A 22624-nucleotide genomic window follows, 5' to 3' on the forward strand; every position below is an offset into this window, starting at 1 on the left:
ACAGTGTTCGAGTCAGAGGCTCTGGATAATTTCTCATAAGTTAGAAAGTGTCAAGAGAGGCAATGCAAAAAATAAAAGGCCAAGTGGAAATCCTGTAGATACCCAAGAGCTGCCTGACCCTGGAGTGCTCTTTATGCGTTTTACTGGAGCGTCCAAATAAGAGGACACGTTTGGACTTTATATGGAAACCAACATAAAATAATCATTAAGCACAAAAACAACGTGCCGTAAAAGTTTGGTTTCCATACTTGGGTCTCACTGGAATTTACTGTAACTTCGTCTATTTCTGTCCTTTTTAAAAATAGCGTTGATGCAAACAGCAGAGCACCTGATCTGCACCTAAGCTTTTCTAAAAAAAAAAAAAAAAAAAAAGCCCATTCTTGCAGCTGTATACAGATGCCCAAACTGCACACTGAGCAGAAAACACATTAGATTGCTGTGGGGATGGAGGGGGGGGAGGAAAAAAAGCACATTGTGGTGAGCAGCACAAAGTGGAACCGAGATTAAGTAACAGAGCGATGTTACGGGTGTGGCTAAAGACGAGTGACCCGCAGTGTGGGCATGTGTCTGAGAAACTGAAGCGTGGGCGCTGATGAGATTGAGGCCTGTGGTCAGGCTGAGAGTGGATCTAAAACACAAAGCTGAGCCGTGTTCCTTCACGGAGGAAGCTCGTAAACTGGAATATCTAGAGGCTATTAGGACGAATCCTAGCTGTACACTGATTATGTACATCAGCTGTTGAAGAGATCTTTAGCTGTGGTCGGTATTGCTTTGACTGTGGCGAGAGAGAGAGAGAGAGCGCTCAGTCCTGGGAGAAGGGTAAAAGGAATCAATGGTAAATAATTTCTGGAGAGTGTTTACACTAAAGGCTCTGCTGGTCCAGACAGAGCAACACGCTCACACATGTCCTTTTAGGGAAATAAGAAGAAACTCTTCAATTAAAGCAGGGAACATGATTTTTTTTCTTTTTAATATAATAAAGTGCTTTCTATAAAGAGTGACAAATACATAACTTAAGATTTATTTAGCAGGAAGAATTGAAAAGTAAAGTGAAAAAGTACAGTTCTATAGCTTGTGTAAGCAATAGTAGAACGCCAGCACAGTCGTTCTTAACTTGGGTTTTTCAGGCAAAATATACGAGATACACATCAAAATGGATAAAAGGGAAGAATAATCTTGTGTGAAGTTATTATAGGCTTTGAACTCGCATAAAACGCGCGAATAAGAAAGGAAGAGATGAAATGAGAATGAAGAATAAGGAAACCTAAGACCAAGGAACAAACTTTGACATAACTACTGACTTAAAGTGATCATTTGTGATCTCTTTCCCCTTTGTAGCCATTTACACGTTCGCTTGAATTTCCATTGGATTCGTTTTTGTTGAATCCAGTGGAGTACAGACAACCTAGTACAGACAACCTGACCTGGGTTTGCCCTCTTACCCTAACCCTACCATTATATCTACTTCTCCAATATATTAATATAGTAGAAATATAGTTTAGGATATTTAAACTATATATTTTTAGATAACTGAATACATGTGCCTTTAAACTACAATTAAACCCTACGTGACTTTTTGCTTTAGAATATCTGGTATCCAGTGTATACGTTTTTTAAAGGTACTTTATAAAACAAGATTTGTAAACTCGCCATGCCATTAATTCTTCAATAGTTAATGACGTCTTGAAAGGCCGCACCAAGTTTTGCGCAGTTTTATCACCGCACTCTGCTGCGGCCTTTTTGCAGCACCAGATACACAACTGAATATTGGCAAAGTTGTTTACTGACGGGAGGAAAACGAGTTTCAAGCCAGAACTAAAATAAATAGAAATACCCGTCTTATATTTACTTCTTTAAAAAAAAAAAAAAAAAAAAAAAAAACTAACACCTCTATATATACATAGCCAACCAACAGGTGGTTCAAGTAAACTTACCTGACAACTACAGCAGTGCTAACTATTCAGTTATTTTAATTATGTTCATGTCAAAAGTCACTAATTTAAATGAACAAGCGCGAATTGGCTCGGCTTTATATTTACTTACTTAATTGTAGTAGTTTTAGTCCTCTCTGAGCGAGTTTCTTCAGTTTTCTTCCTGCCAACAAACCAATTATAATCCCATTGAAGCGGCGGGCTGCAGGTCAGCGCGTGCGGAGATGTCCAGTGCGCGAGGAAGAGGAAGAGGAGGAGGAAGAGGACACGGTCCTGCACGGGGGACAAGGGAGAGGGGCTGAAGGCACGGCGCGCTCCGCGGTCATTCCGAAAGCCAGCGACTGACCCACCCTGCCGGGTTAAAAATAAAGTTGGCGCATCCAGTACATGATCTGTGCGCGCGGGGGACGGACATTCCTGACAAGAGCTGGTGACTCTAAATGGCAGAGGCACTTCTGATCTCCTCAGTAACCCACCCACCACTCCCACCACCACCCAGCCCAGCTCGGGCTCTAATCGCGCTCACACAACACCCACCCACCCTGAGAGACCCTCACAGAAATGTCACCTCCACTGCAACCCCTGCATTCCACGTGGAGGACAACAGGAGGCTGCTTCGTTATGGAGGCCCAGAACGGAGGCTTGTACAGGCAGTAACGCTGCTGCAGGTGCATTAATCCATGAATAAACCATCAGTGAGTAATACAGACAGATGTTTACACGTTGTATTTCATTTGAATGTAATGCCGAAACTGCATTAAGTGAATTTTAAAAAACAAGAACTGGGTGCACTTTTTAACTGCCTATTTATTTATTATGAGCATAGATTTACATGTTTGTTAGAGTGGGGAAAAAAAAGGCTATCATTAGCCTTTTGGAAAACTCTGACCCCACTTAAACTGAATTTGTGGATAACACTAAATTACCGAGAGGGAGGAAATCAACCAATTTATGAGCTCCATCTAATTCTGCAGAGAAAAGTAGTTAAATATTCAAGCCAGAAGTTTGTTGACCTCTACAAAAAAAACGGTAAGATTGAGGTGCAGTGAGCTAAAAGATTCTACATTTCAACACAAAACTTACATCAGTTACAAATATTTATTGTTTGAATACAAAAACTGTCAAAAATAAAAGGCAACAATAGATAATTAGTGACCAAAACATCACATAGATTGCAAAACAAAAAAACTGTACAACAGATTACCTAAATATAAATAAATTTTCACAAAACAAATGACACTGGGAAATATTCACGCATAAAAATATATTTCAGAACAAAAATCTTCTGAGTTCCTTCACATCACTCGTCACTCTTTGGTTGCTGGTGAGACTGTGAGCCAGGAAAGCTTCCTGAACCTACAATTAAATATTGCGGCTTCGCATGTGGATACGGCTGACCCGGACAGCACCGGTCTCTGATCAGCCTGAGGACTGCGCAAACAGTGTCACCTTTTCATCAGGAATGTTAATCAATGTGTAACAAGTACTCTGCATGCAGCTGCAAAACACAGCATTGTGCTACGCTCATTAAAAGAAGCAAATACAACTATAAAACACATTTTTAAAAACGCGGACTTTGAGAATAACGAGCGAGGATAAAGTCATAAAATTAACTCCCTTCTTGAAGAGGCGATACAGTAAAATGAGCACCATGTCGACATATTACAAACCTCTACAGCTGGTTTCAAGCGCAAGAGTTTTTCAGTTTAATTGTTCATCTTCTTGCAGTGGCCCTCACATTTATTACATCCAAATCATTTTCCAACATTTTCTTTGTAGTTTCCCCACAGAGAGCTGGTTAACGTTCTCAGTGCTCTTGCAGATAAACGCATTACATTTGAAAGCTCCTGAGTGGCAATAATTTCCTTTCATTCCTCCAGGAGGTGTTTGCCTGTTAACTGCGCAGGGTTGCTACCCAACACCAAGCATGTATGTTGCCTTCCAATTGCTGCAAGCAAAAGCATTTCAAATCAATTCTTAGCTAAAATGAAGGGCGCTTACGTAAAACATATGCGTTGCTTAGAGAAATAGAAATTTCAGAGGGAATGTTTGAGGAGAAATTTTCCTTTGGTTATTTCTTATCCCAACAGGCACATGTGAAAGTATTAGCACGTGGGTGCAGAGGTACAGAAACAAAATCTGCCTTGTCTATCTACAGATTATCGAAAATTATTAAATAAAACACAAAGATTGCATGTGACGCCCAGTGCATATCAAATTAATGTGAATAAAAGTAACTAAAATCTTTCATTTTGGTCTACGCTATTGTGAAAGCTGTAGCTGTTTCTAAATAATTTTAATCCCCGGGAGAAATGTAGACATGAATGAAACATTAAAACAGCATAAGCTTATTAAGCATTTGATGCATCTTTGGTGGAACAGATTGTTAGAACCATTCATGTACAAATATAAAAAATATCAATATTTTATTAAAAAAAAAATAAAAAAAAAAAAAAAATATTTTCATACAAAAACAAAGCTGCTACAACTTTTTGTCAGGAACGTGACAGTGCCTTTTGAAATAAAGAAGTCAAGTAAATAAGATCCAGGTGCAAAGTCACATGTAGAAGAACTCCATGCTGGTGACGGTCTAGTCAAAGTGCTCACGGCTGGCGGGTTTTATGGCGCGAGGAAAACATCAAGATCGGCAATGACAGCTGCCTGTCTCCTGGCAACCGTGTTCAAGAGTCGCTGAGGAAAAGATGGCGTTCCAAGGTCGACCTGAAAAGGAAGCAGAAGACACAATGTTAACGTCTACATTCATACAAAATACCATATATAAATTGACAAAGTTTCTGAAGTCTTTTTTTTGTTGTTTTTAGACATAGCATTGATGCATCAACTTCCTTGTTGTGCCTGAATCAGCTGCTACATCTTTAAATGTTTGGCAACAATTACACAGAGCTAATCCATGAGCCTCTGCTCAATGAAACTAATTTCATTAATAGTGAGAGCCCTGCCAGTAGTGAGCTATAAACTCATCGTGCCGTAGATCAGCACGGCAAGTCAATACCACGTGTTGAGCCTCCGCCTACAAAACCCAAGCAGGGAATTCTCATTTCCTGGATATTTACTGCATCCATACGATATTAAGTGGCAAGTACTTTATAGATAATCTGTGACAGATCATGGACTATAATGGAGACGATCTATTGTCTGAGCTGTGGATGTCTGCTGCTCCTCCAGAGTCATCATGGGCCTCACTGTTTTTTCACCAACGTTCTCCAACTATCACTAAATAACTGACAAGATTACACAAATCTGGACTCGGTGTTGTAATTATGTAAGTGACCTGCAATTAGCTGCACTGCAATTTATACAAGGTAAAATTTGGAAACCACGTGTCCTTTTTCTTCCAGGTTATCTACCGGACTCAGCAAGTCTAATTTAAGACTTTTTAAGACCGTATTAATGCCAGCTTGAATGAAATTTAAGATGGAAAAAACTGTAAATATAAGGAGTGGTAGAGGGATCCTGCAGTGCTACAATCAATCATCGCAAAAACCCAAGTAGTGCCAAGCTACGAAAACAAAAACAATTTGCACTTACTCATGATAGACGCAGAAAAACTAAGTAGCTAGCTAGCTAGTAAGAGTACGTTACCAGTTAGTTAGCAGTAGCCTCAACCGCCTCGAGTCACAGAACAGAATGGAGATTTTTGAACCAGATCAAACTTTTGGGGGGAAAAAACTGCATACATAAATAGTTCTGCCACAACAAAATTTATGACTGGTGATTAATGTATTTCATGCAAATTTGCTTCTTTTTTTTAATTATTATTATTATTAAAGAAATTTAAGACCTTTTAAGGCCTTAATTTCAGATAAAATGAACTGAAGACTTTTTAAGGCTGCACAGACACCCAGTCACATTGCAATTATGCTCTACCTTGTGCTGATCTCTTACATTAAATCCTAACAATGGATTTTGCAATTGTTACATGACATCAAAAGTTCATGGGGTATGAATACTGAATACTTCTGCGGGGAACTATGCATCATATCTGACCTGAAGCAAGTAAACAACTCTGGTCAGCTCCTGTCCCCCACGTACGACTGGCTGCAGGATCCAGCAGCTGGGCAGCATCTCCGCCCGGATAGCATCAACGCTCGGCCGGGGGAGAGATTCCTCAAACACAGACTGCACAGCCAGCACACGCAGGCCACCCTGAGCCAAAGAGAGAAGACCATCAATAAAACAGCCGGCAAAGCCTTTTGATCAGCTAAGAGGCAACTCAACTCTGACAACGATAACAAATAGCTGACAAACATTGCCTCTGGGTCAGTGTTGTTCACGCTTTCTGTTCAGTGAGCGCGAGGCGTCGGTAAAGTGTGTGTTGTACATTTAGTGCAAGGGGAAAATTCCACCGGCAGCCGCTGAGCTGCTGCTCGCACGGTATCTAACCTGAGCAAATGGAATTTTCTCCTTACATTAAGGTGTGCAGCCGCCGCCGCTCGCCTGACCTGAACACAAGGGGAGACCGGCTGCAATCATCCGGGCTGCCCGGTTGATTTTGCGGCCGGGCTCACCTGCTTAGACTGAGTGCTGATGCAGCAGAAGTCCCGCGGCTGGCTGAGGTGGAAGGCGGACGGGTCTGTTAGGATGTAAACTGTGCAAAAAACAAAGATATATTGAAATCATAGTAAACACAAATGGAGTAAAACAATTAGTATGGTGTTTTAAAGCTAATTTCTGTAACAAAATTAAAAAAAAAACATTTAGAGTGCCTTCAAATAGTATTCAACCACAAATGTTTCATTGTCAAGTTAACACTTTATTTGACGAGGTGTGCATAAGACTGACATGACAATGTCATGAACATGACATAACACCTGTTATGAAGTGTCATTCGGTAAATAATGAGACTATTAATGAAAAGTTGCATTAAAAGTGCATTAAAAGCCTGTTAAAATTGTCAACTTTGCATCATTATTTACACTTCATGAGAACAGTCGTAAACATTCATGAAAACTCCCTCATCATGACAGATGTTATGTCACATTTATGACAGTATCGTGTCAGTAGCATGCTTATCCCATCAAATAAAGTGTTACCGTTTAGAGTATTTATTGGTATTCTACATAGGTTGACAAAAAGCTTTGAGTAATTGAAGGGGAAGGAATAAATAACAAACTTTCAACATTTTACACATAAGTGACATCAGTTTATAGTCAGCTGCAATAACTTGTAAGAGTTTAAGAGTGTAAGAGTGAATGTGGTTGTACGATTCAACAACACATGGAGAAAGGAAGCAGTCATAGGGGAGAAGAGTTTGCAAGTACAAAATATACTCTTTTGCTATAAACCCAAAAGGATATAAATACTATTCATATAAAAATACACACCTTAAATTTCATGTTTAAATGTACACACCTTTAAGAGGTTGTAGGGTAGAGTGGAGAATGTTATTGGCTCACCCAGCTGAGTGCTGTCATCTAGTGGTCGTGTCCACACAGAGCGAACAGACTGGTTATACATGTGGCTCTTGGACATCTGGCTGATTACGTTCCACAAACTGTCCGGGGGTCTTTCCACCTCCCCGACCCCAAGAAAACCATGGACAGAAGGACTGGAGGAAGATTTGTAGTATGCCTGAACTCCTCGTTCTTCCCCTTGGTGACTGAATAAACAAATTAGGACGTTTCAGTAAGCTGCACACGTACATTAGTTAGTTTATTTTAGGTTTGTGAGGACAGTATTTTTACAAGCTGAGAGTATTTCAAAATGTTAAGTCAGAGGAAGCTCACCTCCACCCAGCAGAGGCTTTGCCCCTCAACAAGTTGCCAGAATCCCCAAAAGAAGCCAGTCGGACCTGGTGAGAAAGAATCTTTCGCTGAAACTCTGAACAAATACCTGAAATATCACGTCACAAAAGTCTCAATTCTTTATGTATTAGTAGAAAAACGGCAAACAAATGCAGTGATTTCTTAGGAAATAAATAAGAAGTGTTATTTTATATAACCACCTTTATTTTGTAACAGTTAGAATTATCTTGGCTATTTTTTACATAGCAGCTAATAAACAGGCTGAGGAGCATCATCAGGATGTGATGATTATCAGAAACGTTCCAACATTGCATGTCCATGTGACCCAAAATTCAGACAAAACATATTTTATATTCTATTAGGTTTTACACCCAAAACTCACTGATTAAAGCACAGTTCTAACACACGACACATTCTGGGCAATTATTTAAAAAAATAAATTGAATGTTTGTTATTTTTTGTTCTCATGCATACTGAAGTGGATTTAACCCACAAAATCCAACATTTCGATTCAGTACTGAAAAGACATTTTTCACTGATTTCCCAAGGTTCCCGAACAGTTTTCCTTATAATATTCCAGATCTTTCCATGATCAAATTTTTAGATTTTACTTTTCATGTTTTTATTTTTTTAAAGACTTTGGTAATTTCATTTGAAAGTGTTCATTTTGAACCTGCATGAACAGCAGTCAAGCTAATCTAAATCAACTCTTTTTTTAAATCTCGTATTCTGAATGAAAAATTATTAAGTGCAGAATTGTTAAACAGTTTTTGAACTTTGCTAGTTGTATTTTGTTTCTAAAAAATAAATCAAAATTATGAAATTTTTAAGGATTTGTTTGGCAGATTGCCCATTGGCACCGTTGGTAGCATCGTTGCCCTACAGCAAGAAGGTTCTGGGTTTGAATCCCAGCCTGGGGTTTTTCTTTCGAGAGATATCTCAAAGCTATACTGTCCAGTATTATAGGAGACTTGTCAAATACATAATTACAAAGCGAACCTTTAATAGAAACCCTGGGGAAAAAAAAGAAAAAAATTCTGTCAACTTTACCTCAGCCAGAGCCCGACAGACGAGGGTGGAAGTGATGTCTTGATATGCTGCAGATATGGAGGAGACTGAGCCAAAGGAAGTAGTGCGCTGACGTGCAACAACAGGGGGCGACGGAGAGGAAGTCATCAACGGGTCAAAGCTGCTAACGGGAATCTCAAGCCGAATGTCTGATAAAACACATTTATAATGAAGAAAGGAAATGAAGCAGGTATGGAAATAAAGACACGTCACCAGTTTCAGACTTGACAACAAACTTAAATCTACTGTAAATATTGCTGCATAAAGCAATCTTTCTACCAAAAGGTTTCTCTTTAAAGGTAAACAGTAAACATTAAAATAGTTGTAATTTTTGTAAAACTACAAAACGTCTACTTGAGGATTAGAAATGAGTCTTGTGCAGTTACCCTGAGCTGACAGCCATGTTTGTTTTGTTTTCACACTCTGAAAACCGTAGACGGGCGGCCGTGTCCTCAGCTTCAACCCCTCGCCCTGGACCCCAGCACTCTAACAACAGACAACATCAATAGCGCAGTAAGTCCCAGAGTTGCATCTTACAGTGGGAAAATACTCCAACCACTCAGATTGAGAATTGTAAGAGTAAAGCAGCGTTTTAATTCCAAATAATCTGTAAAAGTGTGCAAACCTTTTGATTTAATGCTGCTCGGCTGCACAGCTGTGGCTGAGTAGTGTTGCCACTGTTGTATCCAGATGTTGGTCCAGAAGAAAGACTCAGACTGGATCCCGTGCACAAAGTGCTGTTGCTGATTATGGTCCGATGCTTCAGGTCGTCCTGAGAAAATCATGTCAGTTGAAGTCAGATTCACTGTGTTAGTGTAGCAAAACACCAATATAAATTCATCTTTCCAAACTTTTACAAACTGCTTCAATTTCCGTCTCTTAAAAATAAAAATTTAATCGCTAGTAGCTACAAACATTTCATTTCATTTGAAAGTGAAATTAACAGCGTCCAACATTTACTAGGTACGCATTATTATCTACAGTGGAGTATCTTACAGATTGTGAAGCTCACTAGAGGGGATCTTTAGCTACTCCACAATGTCATTTTACACTCGGAGGAAGTTAATTATGGTTCTGCCAATTATAGACGGGACAACTGACCTTTATTCCCTGAGACAGAGTCTGCAGCTGTATCCTCTGTTTCTCCAGTTCAGTCCGCTCTCTCAGCCGTTCTCGAGCCTTAGCGATCTCCGTCTTGGCTTCTTCCCGGGCTCGGCTGTAGTCTCGCAGCAGCTGCTCAATGTCTGGTGGGCACTGTCCCGCTTCTCTTGGAGGTTCTGGTAAACTGTGGTACAGATGATTTGGTATCAAGTAAAACGTCCACACCGGTTAAATTAGCAACATGTACAGCGGAGTGCATGTGTTGTTTAAAAGAAAGAACCACAGACTACTACGCGATCTGGTTACATCAGATCTTGATAACTACATCAAAGCTTTTTTCTCATTAAAACAACTTTTTTACAACTTTCTTCTGGTAATACTGCTTCTTTACCGTTACCCTATAATATTATAGTCTGTCCCTAATGCTCCACTGTACAGATGAATGTTATTCCATTAGGATATACGTTGCTAATATCCAGTAACATTCAGTCTCACCCAGTGACTTCTTGTCGTCGATGATATTCTTTGCGGCGGTTGGGTGTGGGATCAGCTTCCTGTGGCGGGGGATGTTTGCCGGGGCTCAGACTGCGGGCTCTTCTGTAAGTCTGGAGGCGCTCCTCCCTCTCCCGCCTTAAAGCCTCGATGCTCCGGCGGTGCCTGAGAGGATCACGAAGTTAAATAGCTGTAACACCTTTGAGGATAAAGAATATGTCTGAGCTGAATTTGCAGCACTGTGACCTAAATGTGTGGGTGAATTTATTAAAATGACATTCATGGTCTAGTCAAGTTCCTACTAAGACTTTTTTTTTCCCCTGGTTGACCAGGAATCTGAAAGCAGGAAAAAATCATATATTCTGTTAGTCTTTTGCACAGCACATAAACTTTATTGCCAGAAGAGCTAAGAGGGGTTTTAGTGTAAGCTGAATTGCAAATGTATAGCGTATTACTGCAGAAATCTAATTAAGAGTTCATGTGACAGACCAACACAAAGAAGAGCATAAATGTCAAATGTAAAGGGGAATACATTTGGCTTTCAAATCTGCTTCAAAATGAAACAAATAAAATATGCATAAAAACAAGTTCTTGAAGAATTAATACTTTTCTCAGTCCTCACCTGTCATACAGCTGCTGTTTGGATGCAGCGGAGGTCAGTGGCCGCAGTTCTTCTTTGGACCTTGGGGACAGCATCTTTAACAACGCGTCCGTCTCTCCCAGGCCGTAGTGAAGCTTAGCCTCAGTCAGCTCCACGGTCAAAGGCGGCAGGCTCGTGCTGAGGTTGACGGTCGCCATAACCCGCTCTCTCTCCCGTCGCAGCTTCAGTATCTCTCTGGATCGTCTGTCACTTTGCGCCACAGCATCCTGGTTTGAACCCGTGCTGTCCACGTCGTCCCATTCAGAGCGGTTTCCGTCGTCTTTGTTTGAGCATCGTAGCTGTTGATTCTGGCTGACTCCTGACCAATTGGTGAACTTGTTGTGGACGGGCAGGTCGTCTGGGACTACCTGATGGTCATCCCAAGGAGAAACACTTGCTGCAACTTCGGTGTTCACAAGAACTTCTGTGCTGCACTCGCTGTGCGCCAGTGATACCGCGTCATCCTCTTTCGGTTGATTTCTACAGGCATTGAAGGGTGATAATTGGCCGATGTCGATGCAAACATCCCCGGAAGCTCTTGTGAAGTTGGACTCTTGCCGCTCATTTTTCCTCACGGTAGGAAAAACGTGGTTGTGCCTCTCTGAGAGGGTCTTGTGGTCGTCTTCTTCTTTGCAGGTGACTTTTCTCTTCACAATTTCTATGTCTATATCCGATGATGACATAAGACTTGAAGAACTCGTGCAGAAGTCTTGAGGACTTGAACAACTCATTTCACTCACTCTCTCAAGAGATATCGTTTCGGATTTAGTGGAAAAAACATCTAAACACTGTTTAGCATTTTCAGCAGAAGGAACAGCAGGTGTGCCCTCCTTAGAGGAAAGGCTTGTTTGCCGATTCCTATATTTTGGTTGACAGTGTACTGATTGTTTTCCGCTCTGCCTTGAACCTAAACTTGTTCCCACAGTAACAATGGGAGATGAGGCACGGTCTGTAAATGTTGCTTGTTTTCTGATAAAACCAGTCGGACTGCTTGCTAAAGACACGCTGCGGTTTTCTTGAAAACACTTTCTTGACAATCTGGAGGTGACTGCAACATTTCTGCCGCTTGATTCCTCAAGAGTGCTTTGCTTCGAGGCCTGAGAGGAAGCAGATTTTGCACGCCTGTGATAACTAGCTGCTGTCTTTGCGAATGCCAATGTCTGAGGGTCATTCTCCGACTGAGGTGCAACAGAGACGTTGAAGTTTTGCATTGTCTCAGCATCTTTTTTAACCACTCTGTGCATACTCTTGTCTTCAGGACCAATCACTTTCACAATCACCTTAACTTCATAAGATTTAGCCTTCTCTCTGAGTGTTTCGTCACCAGCAGCCTTGCCGCTCATTGCGTTCACCAGCTCCCCCGTCTGGATTCCAACGTCTAAGGCCGTTTGAACTGAGCGGTCTTTCTTGCCACACCCATGCGGGTCACTGCATAACAAGCTACGATGTGATGAGTTGCTACTCCTAGAACTGGATTTTCTCACTTCACCCGTCCTCATCCCCTGGACATCTCCCAGCAGGTCTGAAGTGCTGTCGATAAGCTTGGAGAGATGAGCTGACATGGTTTCCATGGTTGCCCACGTTGAGGATTTTTTAATATCTACTTTGCTCCTCTGGGACAAAGGAACGTCGGAGTTGCTTCTTTTGTGTCGATCTTTCCTCTTCAGGCTGCTGTTACCGATTGTGCCGAGCCTAGATTCGGTTTGAGTACCGTGTTCACGCATCTTTCTCCTTTGCAGCTGCATTTTGCTCGTCTTTGACTCTTGCTCAGATGAGCAAACGAGCATTATTTCATCGACCTGACTTGAATTGACACCAGAACCGGCAACGTCATTATTGGAACCGTTTATTGCCCGATTGCAGGCCTCTGCCTGTGCTTTCCTGTGCTGTGTGGCAACTCTCTCTCTATAATCCTCAATGCTACTAAAGGTGCTGGAGAGCCCCTTGTTGGTGGCGTACGTGCTCAGGTGGGAGTTAAAAGGAGAATTCAGCCCATTCAAGCCGTTGTCAGCACTGGAGCATCTTACCAGGCATTTCTCAGAGCTGTTCAAGAGAGGAGATTTAATAGATAGGTCAGCAGCACTTCCAAACACAGGGGTCTTGTAGCAGTGTTGGTTTGAGTCGCTGTGTTGCCACTGGTGGACAAAGGGGTTGATGTCACTGGATGCAAAATGGATGGGCGAGTCCTGGCAATGTGGCGTGTGCTGTGCTTCACTTTGCTTTTCGTTCAGGTGGCTTTTTTCTGCATCCATCCTCTGGTATGCAGCGTGGGGAGGCAAAGACTGCCTTGGTGGAATGTAATCCATCTTAAATTCTTCATTTTCACCAGAATTCCCTTTTTCTGTGTTACATTTGCTTGTAGAAAGAGAAGTGCAGCTTTCTTCATTGCTAGTTCTTCCTAACAGCCAGCAATAATGCCTCCTATTTCCTTCCTTCTCCTCGTCATCTTCATCCGATGACTTGAAAGAAGAATCAGAGGAAGAAGCAGGATGAGTTTTGACGTCAGACTTTCTGAATCGTTTTGTTTTTTTCTTCCTAAGAGTAGGATTACCTGGTGTAACAGTTGTGTTTATGGTGGCCTCTTTGGACATTGCGTAAGAACCTGCCTGTGGTGTTTTTAGATCTTTAATAGAGGGAACCGTTTTAGAGTTCACGCATATTTCATCCTTTGGATTGAAAGAAAAAGTCTCAACCCCTTTATTATCGTTTGCCACACAAAACTCATTGATGTTGATTTGATGATTTTTATTGAAGTTGCTCTGTGAATTTGGACATTTGCCAGCAACAGAAGTCTGAGCTATGTTCTGTGTACATATTTGTTGACAATTTAGCTGATCCTGTGTTGTGAGAGGTTTGCTACCAGCCTTGTGGTCCAGTTCAACATTTTCTCCATGGGTAGGAGAAAGTTTGATTTGACTGCAGAGGTGTTTGACTGCTTTTACCTGATGAGTTAAAAATTCTGCTGCAAGCTGATCAACATTGTTTCCAAATATCTGAATCATGTGTGGCGAGCTTTGTTTAGGTGAATGACTGCTTGCTTCTACATCATTGGTTATGAAGTTCTTACCGACATCGTCTGAAACAGATGAGAGATACTTCAGATTTGCGTGACTCAAGGCGGAAGCTGTGTCGTGGATACATTTGTGAAGCTGCTGTCTTGAGTGTTGAGTTTGGAGTTGGGGAATGAGGTCAGAATTAAAACGATCAGAATCTTTATTTGAGTAAATGTTACTGGTGATCATATCAGGGGCGTAGTTTACTTTGGGTGAAGCTTGATCTGTTACTTTTTGAGGTAGAGCATTTTCCCCCTTTAGGTTTCCTATGCCTTTGTGACAAGTACTCCGTTTCATATGTGATCCCAAATGCTCAGCTGTGATTAATGCATGCACATCGGCACATATTTTTCCTTCCTTCACATCTTCACTCCTCTCATCTTTCAGCTGGTCACGCATCCATCTACTTTCATTACAATCGGAGCTAAAATGACATGCAGACGATGACAAAATACACAGACTTTGACTTTTGTTCATTCCTCCCGACGAATTTGCGTGCTCTTTTATCACTTCAGAGATTCTCAGATCAATAGCGCTACATATGGCTTCCGACCTGCATACGTGCTTTGCTTTTTCTTGACGTTTCCTGTCATTATCAGTAACCCTTTCTGTGACTTCAAAATCTTTATTTGCCATTACATCTCCCCTTCTCACACACTCATTATCTCCAACGGCGGTATCACACTGAGAACTCTTGTCCTCGAAGATTTGGCCGCTTGGTTCAAGTTCGATGTTCTGAAGATCAGAAAGTGGCCTTGAATCTGAAGCGACCAAATGTTGTATATCACTGCCATCAACAGAAGAAGAGTGAAATCCTTGGCTGTTCGACTCCCCTTTGGAGTCACTGCTGCTGTTTTCATCATCAGACCAAACACCTTCCAAGCCGTCACCTGGTGCCGAGGAGAAAGTTTCCAGCTCCCCGCTGTCGCTCCTTTTTGGAATTTTCAGGCAGCCCATAAAAGCGTTCCGGTGCTCTTTGTTCCTTTTCCTGGAACTTTTACAGGCCAATTTAACAACTTCCTGCTGGGGAGCAACGGACAGCTCATTGCTTTTGGTTTCCTCCCATTTAACTGATCCGACCTCTGGGTTCCTAAAATAATTTGGCTGTAAATCTCGGACATTTTCAACACCTACATCTGTTGCTTCTTTGTTAATTGAGGGTTGAAATGGATTTAAAGAATCAGGTCTGTCGCCGGATGGAAAACTTGAGTCACATGGTGCAGACATAGCATCTGTAGACTCGTGAAATGAGTCTGATTTTGCTTGGAGGATGTCTTTTTGTGACATGCAAATAGTCTGATGCGCATATTCTGGAGGAGTGTTAAAGGTCGCTGTATTGATTTGTTCAAACCGATCCGTTGGGAAATCTTCACAGTTATCTAATGTCAAAACATTTTCTAAAGCTCCAAAAGCCCCAGAATCTCTCAACCCTACAGGGCGCTGATTGAGCTCTGAACTATTTAAAGCCTCAGAGTTAAAACATCTAGATTCGCTGTGCAAGTCTGACAGATTCCCGCTAACTGGACTCGGATCACTGCTGTTACTGGCTGCATTCAAGAGCAAAACATTTCTTGGTAAAGGCAGAGAAACCCCATCAGTCCTCTGGCTTTCAGTCAGATCTGCAGAGGACCAAACATCAGCAAGAGCCAGCAGGCTTTCTGGCGGTTTCACAACGCAGCTGTCGGTTTGCAGGTTCCTGAAATCATTGATCAATTTGTGCACACTGACCGCTTCTAATGAACTCTGATTTTGGGATTTCCTTGTGGCGTCACGACTCAAATGCGCCTCCGCTGCGGTTACGGAATCTGTTACTCGCGAAGTTTCAACCACTGCTTGTTTGCGCTTTTTAACCACTGAGAATTTCCAGCCGTTCTCCACGGTTAAAGAATCTTTAGACATTTCGCTGTCGATGCTTTCTGCTTCGCTCGGAGCCGAATCTTCACGTGTCAAATGCTCAGCCAGCGCAGTGGCGTAAGCAGAGGACAGAGAGTCGAGAGAGAAAAGGCTCTCGCAGTCTGATGTTGCTTCATCCCCTTCCTCTTGCTCTTCAAACCATCCAAAAAGTTTGGGATGGTCTTCCACACATCCATTGTTCTTGTTCGTCAGTGCCTCTGTGCTATGCCAGCGTCTCTGTATGTGGCTGTCAAACAGGTTCCTCTGATCAAGCTCCTCGCATGACACAGTTGCTTTTATGGTACCATTCTGATTAGCTGAAGAACCTTTCAGGCTCTTGTCTGCTCTTCGCCTCCAAGGGAATTTACCTGCAATCCTCCCCAGAGGCTTAAGAAGTCTCCGTCCCTTTACACCTGAGGGCGATTTTCTGAAAACTTTGGATAGAGCCGTTTTAATCCTGGGACCCACAAAATGAGACAATGATCTGCTGATGGTTTTACTTCTACTGTTGTCTCCTTTTCCATCCAGGTCTGTTTTGTATATTTGTATATTTTCTTTACAGACGGGCAACGACACAGCTCTGAGAGGTGATTTTGAGACAGATGTAGGATTTTTACCCAATTTGTAATTAAATAACATGTCTCGGTTTGGCAGCAGAGGTTTTCTCCCCAGCTGGCCCAAACATGGTTGAGGCTGTGGTTCATCAGTGTGTCTGGTGTTTCCGAAAGGGTTTACTTTATTCTGACTGTGTCCAGAGGAGATGGAGCCTGAGCAACTTTGGGTTCTTCCTCGAGGGATATACTCCTCAGAAACCCACTTTCTGCCGCTAATGGGATCGGACAGAGTTGCTGAATTTAAAGATTGTTCCACAGATTTGTTTCTCTTGAGGAAGTGCCTAATAATGGGACGAAAGGAAAAGAAAGATTTAAGATTAAGCTAATTTAAATCAAGGGGGACAAAAAGTCAGTACGCTTACCTGAAGATAGGTGTACGCTGCGGGTAGAGCCGAGACAATAGATCTGCTGAAAACGAGTGTCTTCGTGATACAAAGGATTGTTCTTCCAGCTTTGAAGGTGATCCCATCTCTAGAGGCTGTCGGCTGTCTGGTCCAGGAGGAAGTTTACTTTCCAGCTGCTGTAACTCTCTCTTAGCGTCCAGCAGGTGGCGTTTGTTGGCGATTTTCTGCAGCTGGCAGTGCAGCTTTTTCCGACGGATGCGACCCTCAGCGCGGCGGAGGGCGTGATGCTTCAACAGCTCATCCTGCACGGTTTTCTTCCTGGCCCTCACTGCCTTGCAAGGATATTCAACGATGATATTCTTCTGACCGATGAACACCCAACTTGTAAGTTTCTCCAGAAGAGGAGCAGGGAGGGGGTCGGTTTGGACACCAGAGTCCTGCTTCACTCTCTCCTCCACTGTTTTCAGGAGGAGTTTCTCATGCAAAATCCACTGATGCACTGTTGTGAAAAAAGAAAAAAAAACAATGCTGATATGCACTACAAACTAGGCTATTTTCAAAATGAACCTTGTATATTCTAATTGATCTAATGTGTCTGTAGACCTAACGTAGTCAATAAAACTTTCAGCTGTGACTCCTTTGAAAATGTTACCATCTCTCATTTTTCTTCCACTTTACAACTATGCAATGCAAACATTACATTAAATCCCATTGAAATAAAGGCAGATTCATGGTTTTAATGACCAAATGTGGAAAAGTTCAAGGGTATAGATGCGTCTTAAAGGCATTGTATAAAAAGGTGAAAAGAATTTTTATTTCAACATATTTCCAATTTGATTTTGACTTTTGAAAGTGAAACTTACAGGAACATTTAATGAGAGAGAATACTTACTGTCAGAGTACTGCTGCTGGAGCTGGGCCTGCTCCCTGTCCAGCTCTCCTTCGGCCCTCCTCTGCTCCGCCTGAATCTCCTGCCGCAAACTCTCCACATAGCGCTCCTGCTCCTCCACACGCCGTCTGACTGCAAGCTCCTCAGTGGAATCCAGCTTCAGTTCTTTCACGCTAGAAAAACAGAAGCGGGACTCACGGAATGAGAACACGTGAAATAACGAAGCACTGAAAAAAAAAAAGCATCTCAACTTCATCCATGGATCACTTGATTAAAAAGACTAGATTATGATTTGTTGGTTGTGCAGGGAGGTTTCAAACAAAAGCAGTCGTCAGCAGTAACTAAGCAACGCCCCGAGGCTGAACTGTAAACGGCAACCGGGGACAGTTAGATATGTTTGAAACCACCACCAACAGCAGCATGAAGCACTGCCTGGATGTTGTTATAACTCTTAACTCCTAATAAATTTTTATAATCAGAGAGCTGCAAAGAGGTCTGACTGCACTCCACACACACACATACACCCACACACTCATGTGAGTGATGAATAACGTGAGATGTAATTGCTCTTGTTCTTGGGGACGGTACTTACTCGTCGTCAGGAGTCAGGGAGCAAAAGTCAACATAGCTGCATGTCGAACCACCTTCACTGACCTGAAAACGGCAAAATAAAAAAGCAGGTTTACTTCAGAACACTTTTTAATCAACCAAAAACGTAACGTTTATGCAGATCACGGTGGATTAAGTGTTAATTTAGGTGAGCAGATACCTACCCGTCTTCGCTCCCGGAGGACGGCTGCCTCTGCCGGGTGGTTGAAGCGGAATTTATGCTCTCCTCCCAACGTAATCACGGTCCCTGGAGGTGCAGAAAGGTATTCTTTGTAACATGCTGCGCTCAGCTCATTGCAAAGCTCAGGACGCAGATGTGTGCATTTTCTGCTGCTTTTGAGTGTTTGCGTGCTCCTTCCTCAACAGGTACAATTTTAAATTACACAACATCTTGAGATTAACCGCAGCCACGAGTCCAAGATATCTGACTTTGTTGATTTTTCCGAATCGTCGTCCAACGTGGACACAGTCGTTATTATCCAGCGGTTTTATTGACGACCATGACTGACCTTGAGCCAGTCTGCAGGGCTCGGTGGCCTCTCTGTCGTTGAGCAGGCAGACGCAACCCGGCAGCGGTCGCAGCGTTACCACACCCCCGTGGTTTTCAATCTCGCAGCGGGAACTGCCCTGAACGACTACAAACAGGATTCAGAGATGGCTTCACACATGCTGATATAGAAAGATGTGTAGACACTCTACAGATGCAACGTTCAAGAACAACATAAATGCACATTTAAAATCATAAAAAGTTACTAAAAGATTAAGTTTACATAACCCACTCTGTTATGTAGCAGTTACTTTTCACAAGAATGAATTTACAACTTAAGAAAAAAAAATACATTCTTTTTTTACCTATATGTGGTTCTTCACGCTGGTCATGAGGTCCAATGCGGGTAATTCCCTCCTATAATAAAGTAAAAAGTGCAAAAGGAGCAGTTGTAATAACAAAAACTACACAAATGAAGACAATATTGAATAAAATAAATGCATTTTTCTCCAACAGTGTGTGTTTTGGTAAAAATCGCCCACCCTTATTATTTTATGACATGTTTTTCTGAAAACCTAGCATTTTACATGTAAGCTATATTTGTCTGATCTGAATCAGTTTGATAACCTAACCTAACTTTGAAATTAATTAAATTCCACATAATAAATTTTATAAATAGGTAACTTCTAAAGTTGTGCTGGATTTTATTTTTGAGATATTAGGGGTACTAGAAAGGCATCGGGTGTAAATATCAACAAATTTTCTGACTCTCATTTGTAAACGAATAAAAAATCATGCATAATTTTCCTTCCATTTCACTCTTATGCACAGCTTTGTCAACTTAAAGTCTCAATAAAAAACATTCAAGATTCACAGTGCTGGAAGGGATTCTGAGTGCAGTTTGACTCAAAATGTGAATGTTTTGGCACAAAGTTGCACTAACACTTTCGAAAGAAAAGGAAACAGACAAAGCCCTGCAGGTAAAGGGGTGAGGCATAGGGAGGGGGCGCTACGATAACTCACTCCAACAGTGAACAGCGACGTACAAAAATAACTGCATTCTATTCTAATCTTTAAACTAAACCTGACAAGTAAAAAAAACAAACATTGTTTACTCTTTTGTGTTATCGAAAGAGTATCAAGATTTTCTTATATGATTTCAGGACCACGCAAGTCCCAAGTGGTCTCATCGTATCACATGCGTGAAACAGTGTAATCGTCAAGCCTGAGGATATCCCTGTCAATGTCAGAATCGGGACAGTTTCGGCTCCTCCGAGTTCCCGTCGTAGAGCTAACAGCGTTTGATCCGATCACGCTTCGTAAACGGCAGCAGAGAGACACTGACATACGCTGAAGAGGGGAGGGGGGAACTGACAGGACAGACGGAAGGCAACACAACGCACCTTTAGTCAAGAGGGTTTTTTTTTTTTAAGCAGAGACAAATATCAGTGTGAGGAGGAGAAGAGGAATCTAGATAGAAAGAAGGAAAAGGTTGGAGTCAGGGAAGCTGACAAAGATGCTGAAAAAAGTAGAGCAAGTCTAAAGGAAGCGCTTGATTTAAGAATCATGCCGTGTATTTTTCTAACAATGTGTGATAGAGTTACATCTCTAGGGTTTAAAAAATGTGAGACAGAAGGATAAAAGATTATCAGAAACGTAAACAAGGATATAAACACCTTTTTACCACAGTATAAATTACTGACAAAACTAATCTAAAAACAAATCTGATTTCACAAAATAAAAAACCTGACTGTTCTTGAATGATTTACTCAAAAATGCTGCAGATTTGATCTTTTTTTTTTAAGGATTCTCATACCCTGAGGTGATAAAACACAATCCCAGTACTGAGGACATCTCTATCCAGAGAAACCAGGTGTGGCTGAAGGGAGTTGATGAGGAAACCGGCCCGGTCTCTGTTGATGTCCACACTGTACCGCTCCAGCAGCTCCTTCTTGTCTCTCCAGCTCTCCGACCAGTCCTTTGTTAGCTGCTCCACCTGCACGGAGGAACAAATGAACTATTGGAGCAACTCGGGGAACAGCATAAAAGTGCAATTTGAGAAAAAAGTGAATGTTTGGGATCTTGTTTCTTTCTCCGGTACCTTTAGCTCGTTCTGTAGCACCATTTCCGAAAGGTTTCCATCTCTCTCATCGCTCAGAGACGGGCTGGGATTACGCTGCTGTCCATTTATAGGGCAAAAAAATAATCAGTCGACATATTGCACAGTGAAAAAAAATGATACAAGCATCACGATGCACCGCAGCGTCTGAAATGCTTGAACAGTAAAACGTTAACATACCAACTCAAAGCTGAGCAGCATGCTCTTCAACCTGTCGATCTCCTCTCTCAGCTCCCGGATGAGCCGCACATTTGCATCCTGCACAAAGGATTAAAGCAAAACTAAAGCCTAATCAAAGCTTCCGATCTCACATGCATTCAACACTATCAGTACAATTTTGGCTTAATTTTTGCTCTAGATATGCTGGTCTTTTATTTTATTTTATTTTTTTTAGGAAATAGCTTTTTTTGAGTCTTTGTGCTCCAACTAACGATCGATAGATTAATGAAATAGTTCATGATTACTTCAATAATCAATCACTCACAATTAATTGTTTAAAAATTTATTTAAAAATATTTTTAAAATGAATGAAACATTTATGAAAATAAATAAGAACTAATGAAATGTAAAATAGGGTATTTCTTGAGCAAAAATGGTTAAAAAAATTAAATAATAAAACCTAAGAAGTTAAGCAGAAATAAAACGTCATAAAAATCCCCCCAAAAATGCCTTATTATATTATTTAAATTTACTTTTAAGGACCTGAAGAGCCACTCACCTCATTAACACGAGGCTTGTTGACAATGTTCCTGGCATGCGCAGCGTAGCGCAGGGTGCTGAGGGTCTCATTGTAGCTGTTAGCAGAGGGTGACACCGCTGCAACACAATGTCACGCACAAAAGCACCAGAATAAAAACGTCTGATATGAATTAAGAACAATATTTCCATCAATGCAACAAAAACGGCAGTGTTTCCGATTAACAGTTTACATATTGCTTCAGCGCGTGCATGTAAACAACAATCATTTGGCTCCAATTTGAAGAGCAATACTTACTTGCGATCATAATTGTCTTGGAGTTGCCGCCCAGACTGTCTTTTAGCAGCCAAGTAAGGACCGAGTCTCTGTAGGGAATGAAGCAGAGCCTTCTTCCACCTCCGGCTCCGCCAGACAGCGAGCTGCTGTGACTACCCAACGTGCTGCTGTCACCCTCCGAGGCCACGCTGTTGATGCTCTGACAGCTGCTCGACATCTGGGAGTTCTGGGCTGTGGTAGTCGAGGTAAAGAGGTGGAAGGGCGTGAAAAGAGTGTAAAAAACAACAACAAAAAACTACAGGAACAGAGTAAAACATGAGGTCTGTTTGATCCAAGTAAAAACACATGCTGGAGTGCCATCCAAAAGTACACTCAAACAAAAGCTTCAATGGATCTATTGAAAATTTCTTTGTACGAACACGAGGTGTAACCAGGAGATAGAAGGAAATGGTAAATGATTTAATACCGATTCATAAAAACAATTACAACAAATGGGGAAGGAGAGGGTACAAAGTAACTCGGCTTTTTATGCTTAATACATGTTAAAAACAATATGCAATGATTCCTTTTGTGTATTTTATTACATAATATTCTTTTACATAAAATCCCAATAAAATACATTTTAACCTCAAACTTCAATGTAACA

General features: G+C 41.6%; 2 protein-coding genes across 4 annotated transcripts in view; both read right to left on the reverse strand.

Annotated features, from left to right (window-relative positions):
- The window catches only part of sptb (spectrin, beta, erythrocytic), a 44180-nt gene extending 41796 nt beyond the window's left edge, over positions 1-2384 (reverse strand). For both annotated transcript variants that reach the window (XM_008399168.1, XM_008399167.1), the window contains exon 1: positions 2044-2384. The gene's annotated coding sequence lies outside the window, so the exon portion shown is untranslated. The remainder of the gene's footprint in view (positions 1-2043) is intronic.
- A 626-nt stretch (positions 2385-3010) lies between these two features.
- Positions 3011-22624, reverse strand: part of stard9 (StAR-related lipid transfer (START) domain containing 9) — a 41052-nt gene continuing 21438 nt past the window's right edge. The window contains exons 11-32 of one of the 2 annotated variants that reach the window (XM_017302560.1): positions 22000-22209; positions 21724-21821; positions 21186-21263; positions 20988-21062; positions 20703-20882; positions 19252-19303; positions 18909-19034; positions 18564-18646; positions 18383-18444; positions 17794-17963; positions 16920-17400; positions 10980-16838; positions 10361-10522; positions 9866-10049; positions 9390-9536; positions 9151-9250; positions 8747-8913; positions 7679-7743; positions 7349-7551; positions 6461-6540; positions 5940-6098; positions 3011-4652 (exon numbers count right to left, since the gene is read on the reverse strand). In XM_017302560.1, coding sequence (XP_017158049.1) covers positions 4551-4652; positions 5940-6098; positions 6461-6540; positions 7349-7551; positions 7679-7743; positions 8747-8913; positions 9151-9250; positions 9390-9536; positions 9866-10049; positions 10361-10522; positions 10980-16838; positions 16920-17400; positions 17794-17963; positions 18383-18444; positions 18564-18646; positions 18909-19034; positions 19252-19303; positions 20703-20882; positions 20988-21062; positions 21186-21263; positions 21724-21821; positions 22000-22209 — 8843 coding nt within the window. In that variant the 3' untranslated portion in view covers positions 3011-4550. Of the gene's footprint in view, positions 4653-5939; positions 6099-6460; positions 6541-7348; positions 7552-7678; positions 7744-8746; positions 8914-9150; positions 9251-9389; positions 9537-9865; positions 10050-10360; positions 10523-10979; positions 16839-16919; positions 17401-17793; positions 17964-18382; positions 18445-18563; positions 18647-18908; positions 19035-19251; positions 19304-20702; positions 20883-20987; positions 21066-21185; positions 21264-21723; positions 21822-21999; positions 22210-22624 lie in introns of both variants that reach the window. The other variant, XM_008399164.2, reaches the window with a different exon arrangement.

Source organism: Poecilia reticulata, linkage group LG22, assembly GCF_000633615.1.
Source record: "Poecilia reticulata strain Guanapo linkage group LG22, Guppy_female_1.0+MT, whole genome shotgun sequence".
NCBI lineage: Eukaryota > Metazoa > Chordata > Actinopteri > Cyprinodontiformes > Poeciliidae > Poecilia > Poecilia reticulata.